The 13020-nt window shown below is 40.5% G+C and overlaps 1 protein-coding gene across 1 annotated transcript in view; it reads right to left on the reverse strand.

Moving 5' to 3' along the window:
- MMP16 (matrix metallopeptidase 16) overlaps positions 1 to 13020 on the reverse strand; it is a 383499-nt gene that overhangs the window by 23123 nt on the left and 347356 nt on the right. Inside the window, exon 8 of the mRNA XM_019527889.1 lies at positions 733 to 883. Coding sequence (XP_019383434.1) covers positions 733 to 883 — 151 coding nt within the window. The remainder of the gene's footprint in view (positions 1 to 732; positions 884 to 13020) is intronic.

The following is a 13020-nucleotide window of genomic DNA, read 5'->3' on the forward strand; positions in this document are numbered from 1 at the left end:
ATATTCAAACTGGTTTCATAAATATCCAACATTACTTTTAATGCTCAATGGTACTGGAATAATAATAATAATAATAATAATAATAATAATAATGATGATGATGCTTTCAACTCAAAGGTTGCTAGGTCTCCAAAGCAGCGGCAATAGCAGCAGCAGTAGCAGCAAAAATAAAATTGTAATAAATACATAATTATTTAATGGTAATTCATACAGTCTGATTTTAAACTGCTCAAATAGTTTGCTGATTTCCAGTCTTAACTTCTGCTTACCCTTTCCAACTCATTTCTTAAAAGCTGCACAGCAACTGTTTCCAGTTATGTACACAGGCTTTGGATTAGTCTTTTCCTGTTTATGTGCTACCTTAACCATGAAGGTAGAAAGGAAAATGGAAGAAGACCAAAGATTACTTGAATAAAATTAAACTCCATGATAATTGTATTGCTTTGAATATTTGTTCAAATTTGTTGAAACTGAATTACTTGCTAATCCTTAAAAACACCTTTTGGACTGAAAAGACAACATCCAGTGAGCTCATGCAAAAATAGTATAGGCTTTTAGTGATGCATAGGCGTTATGAGGGCACTTGACACTCAGATGAATTTTCTCCACAATGCATATTTAATATTGTAAATGGATCAGATTGCATCTTTTATGAAAGATAAGCAAACACTTCATGTACTCCTGTTGACATTAATCAATCAAATTACTTCCTTCCAGGACTCCAATACCAACCTATCTCCTTTGAAGAAGTAGGTTTTCCCAACATCCTCCCACCAAATTGCTGAATCAATACCATGGGGAGGAATTCCAATTCCGAGTGTTATCAAATCTTGAGGATACCCTGGCTGGAGAGTGGTGTCCTTGAAGACCCAGAACTTGTTACCTGTACAAAAGCACATATATATGCGTGTGTATGTTAGCTTCGAGAACTCTCAATATTAAAATTAAAACACTCTAAGGGAATAAGACAAACACTCAAAGGAATAAAGCAATATGCTGATTCTGCTAAATACATTTACTTAAATTTTTTTTTATTAATGCAGACACTGAAAAAGAAAATAAGGTTTGTCTTACAGATGCCTTTTATATTCAGTATTTTTCATTCCTCAATACTCGAGGACATGTTATATATAACATACACAAGGATCATACCCAGAGTGAAAAGAAAGTCAAATCACAAGTTTGTACGGGTAGTAGTATGATATATTTTACAACAGCAACACCAAGCAACAGATATAGTTTTCTAAAGAAAAGAGAAATATATTTCAGGAAAAATGAAATAATTGAACATTTATATTAAAAAAACTGAACTCTATGGAAACTCTCACTTTCCTACAGACAATATACTTTTATTAAGTTTTAACTTAATTCTCGCAAGAAAAGCTCATTCTGAAATATTTTAAGGAAAGATTTTAATAATTTTATATGAGCTTTATTTTGCTGTGCAATAAGAGAGAGCAAATGAGGGCACTTAATACAGTTAATGCAAATTTTACTATTGATGTTAGTAGGAATGTAATGCCTTGCAAAGAAAAATCCAAAAGTGCTTATGTGACTTAAGGCATGTCCACAATACAGACCAAAACTGTGACCGTGATGGGCTCTGTATACACAAACTAGCTTTGAATTTTCTAGCTCTGATACCAATAGAAGCCTAGCTAAATGGCATGGGATTTGTCATAGGTTGCATGACAGTGTATAGGACAAGTATGTTATGGGTGAAACCTCTACCGCTTCATCTACACAGCACACCCCAGTCAACAACTCCAGGTTTTCCCATGAATTTTCTTTCCTTTTGGCCTGAGCCACCATCTCTGAAGAAAGTCCAAGAAGCTCAATGATGTCCTCCATTGGCTCCTCTTTCTTGTCAATGAGCTTTAGTTCTCTCCCCTGCTCAACATCTATCACTTCTATTTCAGTTACACCCCTGCTTCACTTCCTCAAACCTACTCTAGCTCTTTGTCTTTCTTTCCTTCCATACAGTTGGCCATTACTTCTCTCTGCCACACTATTACTTCTTTCTGGCACAAAACTAACTTTATTCAGTGTCGGTATGAATGCCCTTGCCCCATATCCATACTCTCCTTGCTTCACATTTGGTCAGTCTCCCCTGAAAGATTCTCCTGATCTGTATGTATTTAAAAATATGCCTATCCAGGACACTGGATAAATAAACAAAAGTTACATAATAAAGCGTGCAGATTAGGGAATATCCCCAACTCATAATTATTCTGAACCTGAGCTCTGCCACTCACCTCTTTCGCTGGAGAGAAAGTCTAGAATAGCACTGTCTCTGTCTTGCCACTGTCTCCTCTGTATTCTACCTGACTCCTGCCTGCAGGCTACCAGTCTCACCAAACTGAGGGAGCTAAACTCACCTTCCTCACTGAGCAATCTAAGTAATCACTTCAGTTCCATCCTGATACTAGTCTCACTCCACCATCCTCACTCAGGCTCTGTGCTCTGATCATTCTACTCACCTTCAAACTTCTTTGTATCCTTCTTTCACAGGAACTTCCTTTTCTTTCATGTTGTTCTATATGCTTGGAACAGTCTCCCTGCTCCCTTCTGCCATACAATCTCCCAAACCTCCTCCAGGTCCCTCTTCAAACCATGTTTACCAATAACCACTCATATTTTTGTGCCAACCTAATACAGTCTACATTAATGTAAAAAAGAGAATATTTAGGTTTAATATGATGCATATTTTAGAAATAGTACTATCCTGTAATCTTAGTTCATTTAAACTTCTTCTTTCTTGCTTTCTTAACCCCAAATGATACCCAATTATGTTGAACCTAAATTGTAAATTCCATTGCAAAGGGACCAAATGTTTATTCCCATGCCAAAGCTACAAAATATTATTATTAATCATCATCACCTGGAAGAGGAATAATGGTTATATAACACGGCTATCAACACCATGACCATCCTTTATGCTAATAACATAAAAAGGTCCAAAGACCAACTGAACTTCTAAGTTGGTGCATCCTAATCTTACTATATCCAAGACACCCTTAATTATAACAGCTAATGGAAAAAGCTTTTAAATGCGTTTACTTGAATACATGTTGAAGAAGATATTTTAATGGAATACAAGAGAGACTATAATGGCAGCCCAAACTTCATTGTTTTTAACTATAAGGCTGCTCTACAAACACACATCTACCCTAAGGCACTATTCTGTATAAATATTTTATAAGGAAACTTAACATCACCCTAAAGACCAAGGATCAAATCTCTGCCAGAGTCACTGGAATGGAAAATCCAGAAAGCTGTTTCACAGTTGGTTTTATATTTTAGTTATCCCTCTGTGGCATTAAATAAGAGAAGTCTTAAAAAAATATAAAACAAGAAAGAAAAGGAAAGCTTTATCTTCTTGCCTGCACCTCAGTGATTTAAAGCATGCTTTCTTTTATCATATTTTTAATTAGAAAAGGGGATATAGTTTCAATCCTTCACATGCTGGGTTTACAGGGTAAATCTTTTATCAGCTTCTTTGCAGCTGCCTGTCACCCACTTTCAAACACAGGCACTCCAGTTTGCCCAGAAGAACCAACCTTTTTTCCCAAGCAAACTTCCTATCCCTCCATGTCCTTCGCCCCCCAACACTTCTTCAGCTTCCTTCAGGCAATACTAATTCCCAAGGCCACCTTGGAGATTCCTGTCATTCTACCATTTTCTTTGTAGGGATGAGGTCTGAAATTTAGGGCCTAATGCTACCTTCCAGTAATGGAAAAACAGATTTTCTCAGTTTGCATTTTTGAAGTGTCAAAGACTTCTTAAAGAAGATTCCAACTAACATTTCCCTTCATTTCATATCTGATACCATAAAGATATCAACATTATAAAGTAATTATCATGAAATCATACATATCCAGAGCATAAAACCTTCCTTAATGAATTAAAAATATATAACAAACAATAATTTCCCCTAGAGGCAATAAGGAAAGGGCCACAATCCATTCAGACTAAAGGTGCACTGATATATCGGTCCATATTGGGTCAGCACCAATAAAAGGAAAATTGACGTTACTGGCCAGCGTAGATGATAAATGTCACTGATAAATGCCACGTGCATGCATGCAGCCGCAGCATGCATGTGGCCAGAAATGCAGCCTGCCAGATTGGAGACCAGCGTTTGTCTGGTAAGTCTGTGGGGGGGAAGCGGCATGGGGAAGGGAAAGGGAAGGGACATCGGGGGAGCAGATCAGGTGTTGGCAGCACTGGGAGGGGTAGCTACAGCAAATTTTGGGGTGGCTATTGCCCACCCTGTAGCCCCCCCACATTGCCGCTGCTGCCCATCCTGCTCCCAACTGCCCTGAGCATAGCTTTGGCCCAGACCCCTCCACTGGGAAGAGGCCGGTGCAGCCCCGGGCCACAAGCCTACAGTGGGTAGCTCGCCCTCACCTACACACAAATCTAGGGGGCACATACCCCCTGTGCCTCTCCCTGGGATGCGTGCAGTGGCAGGGAGCTGATCCCTTTTGTGTCCCCCTACACTTCCCTTCCCCTTGACCACTGGATGAGCTGCCCATGGCTCTGTCCTGCACCCCACCCTGGCTGGGAAACACCTGCCTCTGACTCAGTCCCATTCCCTCCCTCACTGTGGGAGCTTCAATCTGACCTCCCACACCCCTCCCTTTCCCCATGTCCCTTTCTCCCCCCAGACTTACCAGTCAGATGCTGCTCTCCAAGCTGCCAGGCTGCATATCAGCTATTGGGTTGGTATCAGCCGATATGGCTGGTTCATAATCGGCCATCAGTATCAGCCAAAAAAATCTTTATCGGTGCACCCCTAATTCAGACAGTGGTGTCTTCTCCAGGAATTTTCTAAGAGGCAGTACCCACAACAAGTAGTAATATTTTATCAAGTTTCTGGGTTCTTTTAAATTGCTATTCAGTTAAAGATGGGAAGGTGTGTCCAGTCCAAATTTCTTTCCCATGTTTTCTATTGCAATGTTGTGAAAGATGAGAAAAAATGAAGCAATGCTGATATGACCAGCCAAAGACAATGTCACATACACTGAAAGAAATTGGTAATCTTTAGAGCTATTCCATGCACCAGGGAGAAGGAAGAAGGCATTAATGATATATAGAGACCACTTTAAATTACAGATAATAAAGGAGGAAGAGTTTATGATGAGTGGTCCTGGGAAGGATACAAAATGTTAGATCTGTGCTGAACTGAACGCAATTACATTTAACTGGGTGTGTCTATACAAGAAGTTTATTGTGGAGCTGCCTAAGTAGCTAATCTACATGTGCACCCCTATTAGGGTGCATGAAACTAATACAATCTGGATTAGGCTTGTAAATACAAGGACTATCTTGCTCTGGAGTTGTTTTGTGTGCAGCAGTGTCCCTGCAGACACTGCCTGGCTGGCTGGAGCATGAGATTGCTTCAGGGATGTGGCTGCCTGCTAGCCCTGCACTGAAGCACCCTCATGCTCCATCCAGCCCCCCTGCAGCACACTGAGCCAGGTTGGGGCAGCCCTGGGCTGCTGCCAGCCAGGGCGTCTGCTCCGACCAGGCTCAATGTGTTGTGCATGAAAAAACTCTGGAACAATAAGCTCTGGAGTTTATTCGTGCACATTAATTGCATGTGTAGGTGTGCCCACTAAGTTGGTCTACAAAAGCTAGTCCTGAAGATGATAGAATTGTTGCTAGGGATGTCAGATCTTCATGTCATGTCACCTTTAGTATTCTACAGTTCCCTCTCACCCCAATTTTTCCTCTTCATCTTTAAACTAGTGGTAGTGGAGGGACTACTTCAAAAAGGAGTAGCTTCAAATTCAATGCTGAGAGGAGGAATCATGTTTTTTGAACCTTTGCAATTAAGTACATATGATGCCACAATGGATGGCATCTGATACTGGGCCAGGTCATTTCCTTTCAGAAGATCAAATTCACAGCTATTTTGAAGTGGTGAGAAGCAAGATCTATGATGTATGTATTTCTAGGTATCTCCTATTTCTAGGTATCAAAAAGGGTAAAAATAGAGGAGATAGGAATCATTTACAATTTGAGCCAGTATCTTTTGCATAGCTTGAAAAATTGTAGTAGAAACGTATGTGAAAAGAAGGGTAGATGCATGAATTGGAATGAAATTGTACTTAGCAAATTTCTTTTCACTATTCAATGTTACTGTAAATGGGGAGAACCTAAATCTGGTGTTTTAGTTACACTGAAAGACACTGAGAAGTTCAGCAGTAATAAGGAAGATTTTCATGTTATAACTAAAAGGGAGTGTTATTTTATAACTACACTTGAAGATATATTTAATTTGCTACAACTGACACAATTATTAATGAGAAAGACTGCATATAAGAAACCTAAATACTCCATCTTAAAAAAAATTCTCCTCACTCATCTGGAAGAATTATATTGGAGAGTGGGTGGCTGTTGATTAGAGAATGAATTTAGAACAATCTCAATAAGAATCAGAAACCTTCAGTCTCAGAACTGAACACTAAGGAGTAATTAAGATCAAGACCAGAGCAAAAAAAAAATCCCTGACCATAGCTAGGATTAGTTCCTTTCGTGTTTAGCTTTGCTAACCTAATATTATGTGGTTTCAAAAATGGACCCAAACTGAGTGTTTAAATCAAAATGCTCATTATTTCCTTTCCTTTCCTTTATATCTGGGTCTTCTATAAATTATAGCACATTATACTTCAGGCCAGTTTATTAGTCAAGATTATAATAAAAATAAAGAAAGAAACCAGTTACCATTCATACAATTATATTTTGATCCTTCTTCCAAATACCTGGATGCCTGTATGATGCAACTGATCCATCTCCTTGGCAAAGGCAAGCACTAAATTTGTTGCTCCTTTTAGGTCTGGCTTGTGAGGTTTTGTTTTCATAGATTTTAATAAATCACTACACATTTTGCCAAACCTGGCCAATCTTTTGAACATTTCATATCTTAGTATCTATAGTAAAATCCCTGTTATCCGGCATTCTACAAGCTGGAATACTCTATTAACTGTAATTTCCGACTGGCCGGCTGGACACAGGAAGTGGGGTGGCAGGGAAAGCTTGCACATGGTGGCCACCACCGCTACCCACCACCCTGTGCTGCTGTGGTTCATGTGTGGTCTGCTGCCACAGGTCCCCACCTCCCCCACCGCTTTGCATGCAGCCACCGCCACCTCCTCCCCCCTCTTCCCGCACTATCTGCCTCAGATAACCAGAATTTTTACACAATCAGCACCTGGCATTCCCCACTCATGACAGATAACAGGAATTTTATGGTATTCTCTAATGTACAATCTAATGTAATAACAAGAAAGATAGTAAGGTCTCATGCTAAGAATGAAACAAGTGATGAAGAAAATTGTCAAAATGTTGTGTTTTTTGCCATAATACTTAAATACCAAGACCAAAGGGAAACAACTGAAAAAATGTGAACTGTGACTGTAAGTACTTGAAGTTCTGGAAAATCTATTGCTACTATTCTGAAATCAGATAGAAATAATGGGCACATGCCCCAAGTATATGTTTTTAGCATACTGAAGATGTTGTATGGACTGTGGTTATTTCAGAGTAATTATTTACTGACCACTACAAAAAAAAATGTGTGGTGCATATAAGCTCTAATGCCTATCTTATTATATAACCAAGAATAGTTTCTTGAGTTTTCAAGAGCAAAAATGTTAAACATTTTGTTCATGTCACCAGTATGGTATTACCATATTACCTAATGGAAGAGTATTAGGAATTAGGAAGGTAATATTATACCATATTATGGTAAAATAAAACCTAGTGTCCATCGACCAGAATCTTAAATTTTAGGGCTTCTCAGGCCCATTGAAATCAATGGGAATGCTTCCTCAGTCACATTCTGGACATTTTTTCTCCCTATCTTTCTTATTCTAAATATTTTAGATGCCAGAATTGTGTCCTTTTGTTTGTCCCAAACTTTTCTAAATCCTCCTTTTCTCTAACTGGATCCTGTCTGTTCTTTCTTTTGAATTCCATGATCTTCCACTACCAGTAAATTTTATTATTCAAAATGAAACTCACAAGCAGTGGGATAAGTGCTTCTGTAAGTCATGATGATAGTACTGGTAGTATGAATTTTACAACAGCTTTCTCACAGCTACATTTGGTTTGCCATAGGCTTCAATAAAACAGACGGCTTGACAGTTTCATTTTTAACACTATTTAAATTCTCTTTGATACACAGAATAAATTTTACTATCTACCTTTGTGTATACACAAAAACACAGACACAGAGATGGGCATACACACACCACAGTATTTCTGGTATTATCTTCTTGTCTTCTTTCACCTGTGGCACCAGTACTGGATAGAAGCAAGAATATAAACAGTAGGTATTTTTTTTATAAGTAAATACCAGGCTCCTATATTCATTGTTTGCATTCTAGGTCACAAAATTCTGAGCAGGTACCCCAAAAGTTCAAGAATTGCCTTACAGGCACACACTCCATGGGGTGTGCCCCCATGAGTGATAACGTGCACTTCCCCAGGGACAAATAGCAGTGGCAGGCACCAGCTGCCTTACCTCGGATCCTGGGGATCTTCTGGGGCTGCAGCAGCATTGATCTGGGCACGAGGAGCCTGGTCAGCAGCCAGAGCATAGCTCTGGCCAGGCAGGCTCCAGTTTTGGGTAGTGCACTCTGCCATCATGTGTGCCACCCATTTTTTTCTGGTGCAGATTTTTTTTATGCCGGGAGATCCCAGTGTCAACCCCACCCCCCAGTGTCAAGAGTATTAGCAGCACAGCAAACACATACATGTGCGGCAAAAGGTTTGTGGTGCTGCAGATGGATTTGTTTTGTCACAAACCAGGAGTGTGCACTCAACTGGACATGCCTCAAGCACGCTACTGCATTTTTGCCATTATTTTCGAATGTTTTTTCTTGTATAAATAAATATCAATGTAAATCAGAGGGGTATAACCTAGTTCACATTTAAAAAGAAATAGCTTCAAAGCTTGGCATACAAAGGGATTTCATGCAAAAGCAGCAGCTAATTTTTTACAAACAACTGTAATAGACGATGATTGATTTAACAGGCTTCTCAAACCAGTGGTTTTCACATAAGTGCAAACAGACAATGCTGTGTATACATGTGCGTGATGATATAAAGATTTTATTAGCACAGTTCTGGAATAGCCACATTACCCTGAGTAGCAAAGTGATAAGTTATGAAGAGTGTTTCAAAGAAATGCAAATAAAACCTGCATCCTGTGCCACTATTACAGATTGCTTGTATGTACCTCCTATTTTACACCACAACCATATAGGAAAATTTAAGCTGGTTTTAAATATTTTTATAGAGATACTATTTTTTATTCCTTTTTCAGTAAAACAGTTTCTTGAATACCATGAATCCACTTGTAAACACTGAGGCAGGGAAAGCATAATACTAAAATCCCACCTTAAAAGGTCAAAAATTATATTTTTGATAATTCTATAAAATATTTTCTAGGTATTGCAATTTTAGTTCTGCTATCACTAAACAGGAGATGAACCATATTATAAAACATTGAGAAGGAACTAGGAAGAGTGACTTCAGGGCTAGGGACAGAAGTTACACATAAACCGGTTTCAATCATCAGAAACTGGCTGAAACCCCTGTAAGAGAACAGAAGTTCAGTGCACATAAACCAGTTTCAAAATAGCTGAAATTGGTTTAAGATAAACCTGGTTGAATGCAGTATCAGATTTAACTGATTTGGGTCAAACCAGTTTATGAAACTTCTGTCTCATACTCCAGACCAAACAGAGGTTCACTGTTGTTTCCAGGGTGGAGGGGAATCTAGTCCCCGACTGGGAGCCTGCAGCCAGGTTCCCATAGCAACAGCCATGGCTCTCTGCCAGTGCTTGCTCTTTTCAGACCCGGACAGGCGAAAGGCAGAGAAGGGAGCTCATTCTTGGGGCTCCCCAGCTGGTGCTGAAGGGTGGGGTGGGTGAATTGAAGCCCCCCCTACCTCAGTGGGCCTCCAATACACTCACCCCACCCTGCAGGTGGGGCTGAAAAACCCTAAGACTAATTCCCTTTGCTCCCTTCCATTCTGAAAACAGCAACAGGCTAGGAGTTCTGAAGATAAAAGTTACACAAGTCACTACATTTTGAAACATCATTATCTGATACCTCATGCAATGAGGGGTCAGATTTTCACAGGATCAGCCATTTTTTAAGCTTTTGGCTGCTATGCACTTGTGTTTGGTCATAACTGTAAACTGCTTTCTGTGGCCAGATTGGGGGAAAAGTGTCACTTCTGTCCGCACCCTTTATGTAAAGCACCATGAATTAGAGTGGGGGCCTGAACATCTGTCCGTACCCTGTTTCTCTTAATCCTCTCGGCTCTCTTCCAGTACTCCCTTGCAGACATTGTTAGGTATTTAGCTAAGAAAGAAGGATAATAAGGATCTATCAATTATGGGCAGTGTATATGCATTCTAGCCTCCTACTTCTAATTGATAACCAAATTTCCAAAGAAAGACAAGAAATTTAGATGGGAGAATTCATTCTGAGGCCCCTTTGAAGCCTGTCTGCAAGAAGCAGAGATGGTTCTGAAAGGAGTACAATTACACATTACCTTCTTTCTCTAACACACAATAGAAATTTGGGAGATTATACACTGCTTGAGGCTAGTATTATCAATCTCAGGAGAAGAACTCAGAGGTAGCATTTAAGCAAATACAATGAAGTACTTCCTCCACTCAAGCACCAAAGAATCAAACCTAGATGTTCTGGGGTGGAAAGATTGACTGGGCCTGGAAAAAAATTATTTGAACCTGGATGCCTTCCATGGAGGAATAGATGAAAGTGACAGCACCCCTAAAATCACCTCTGTCATGCCTGATTTCTCTCTAAACAACAGATTAAGGAAGTAGATATTGCCCTAGTTCTATGCTCCAGTCCCAGGAAAGAAGCATCTTTATTTCAGATTTTTAGATTAAAGCTTCTGCTAGATCCTGATTAGCTTGACCATCTTTTTGGAGATGAATTATCTGATGGTATAATTCCTTCTATGATATAAAGGGACATGCTCAACTTATTCATGATTGCCCATGAAGTCCTTCTTTTCTCCTTGTTACGTATGCTGAGAAGGCAGGAATGTCAGTTTGATCTTTATGGCTGTGTCCAGACGAGCACAACCGTGCGGTATGTGGTGCTGCAGACACGTCTGCAGCACCACATACTGCACATTCAGCTATTCTCTGCACTGCTAGGGAATACCAAGCATTTTTTTTTTTACCCCTGGATCTCCAAGGGTCAAAAAAACCTGAGCAAAAAAAAAAAGTGGAGTGTTGCACGTGGGGGCATTATGTAATGCTCAGAACTGGAGCTTGGCCAGCTGGAGCCATGCTCCAGCTGCTGGCCAAGCTCTGAGTGGCAGGATTGCCTCTGCTGCAGACCCAGGAGATCCCCAGGACCCCAGGTAGGGCTGATAGGGCCAGCCCAGTGCTGGCTCCAGCCACTCCTACCCCACCTGGGGTAACTTGCCATGTGCCAGAGGGCGTGTGGCACAGGTGATGCCCAGGGACAACCAGCAGAATCACAAGGTGCCCTTCTGCTTCTTGTCCCAAGGGAAACAAATGTCCATGCTTGTGTGGACAAGGCCTGTGTGTGCATCTTCATTTTATGAATGTCAGTGGCTGTGTGTCAAACACCATACATTTGTTCCATCAAAGGAACAAGCTCAAGACATCCTGGAAACACCCTAGATCGAAACACTGGCATTTGATCGACTCCATTTTTAGGAGGACTATGGAAACAAAGGTAAAGTGGGATGTGTTTCTAAGACAGTTAATGAAATATCATACATCTAGCAAACTAAGAGACTTGAGTTTTGACATATAGCCACACTCATACAATACAAGATGAGAAGGCAGACAAGAAAACTGCAGTGATTTTACTTGAATAGAATTATTATTTGGGTATCTCTGTGCTATGTGAAAAAAGCCATGGATCTATACCGTCTGGTTGTTATTTCCTAAGAAATTATACCAGTGAAGAGGCAGCCAGCAGCACATCTGGAATTTGTAAACAATTAATAAGCTTGAAGGCTTCTGGGCAAGGATCGTACAGAAGTGGGTATGATTGCTAAGTTTGTTCTTCCCAGTAGAACATGGAGGAACACTAGGCAAGGTTTTGACTGCATATATTCATCCTCCAGTTAATGTAATACAGACAACAGGAGTGACTGTTACAATGGCAGTATGAGGCTCCATTTCATTGCGTCTCATTGATTTGATATTCAAATTTTTACTTTTACCTGAAGCTAAACAATAATTTTTCCCTTCTTTCTTTGCTGCCAGCTTGATAAAGTCATCCAGAGCTCTGGCAGTCAAGGGCCCCCTCCAGATGTTACTTTTGTTGTGGATTTAAAGGAGCGTCTTGTAACTTTTTTGAAACATGCCAAGTGTTCAGGCAAGCTGTCCTGCAATAAAAATGACAAACCAGTGACAGAGATGCTTCAGATTTAATGTGGAACATCTTTGTGGCTGGCTTGAATCACAGTTTAATTTGAATGCATGGCAATGTTAAAGCCCTGCTATGCAGCCCAATGCTGGCTGCATGATGGGGCTTTAAGATTCCTGGTACAGAAGGGACCCATTGATTCTGCCCCTGCAGAAACATTTAAAGATGCACTGTGCCAACCACCATCTCCCTGCATGTGGGGACATCCCAGATCCCCAGCACACCCATCTCTGGCTGTCCATGGAGCTGAGCTACCACCAGTGTTCAGTTTGCTGGTTGCACCCAGCAGTTTTGAGATGTGCCATACAGACAGCTACGGATCAGGGTGCTTCCAAGGAGTGGGCAGCTCCCCAATTTTTCCGACCCAGGGGGACAGGCGCAGCCAGCAGATGCATAATTCGAATCTGACAAATGTTATCACAGATCCCATAAATCACACAACCTTCCTTGCACATGTGGCATGGCAAGATGCATGATTTTTTGGATTCACGATAAAATTAATCAGACCCCAATTGTGAGACAAACGTCTGAAAGAAGCCAAGATGGTGTTCCTGC

Source organism: Gavialis gangeticus, unplaced genomic scaffold (genome assembly GCF_001723915.1).
Source record: "Gavialis gangeticus isolate Ggan-Ray unplaced genomic scaffold, GavGan_comp1, whole genome shotgun sequence".
In the NCBI taxonomy this organism is placed as follows: Eukaryota; Metazoa; Chordata; order Crocodylia; family Gavialidae; genus Gavialis; species Gavialis gangeticus.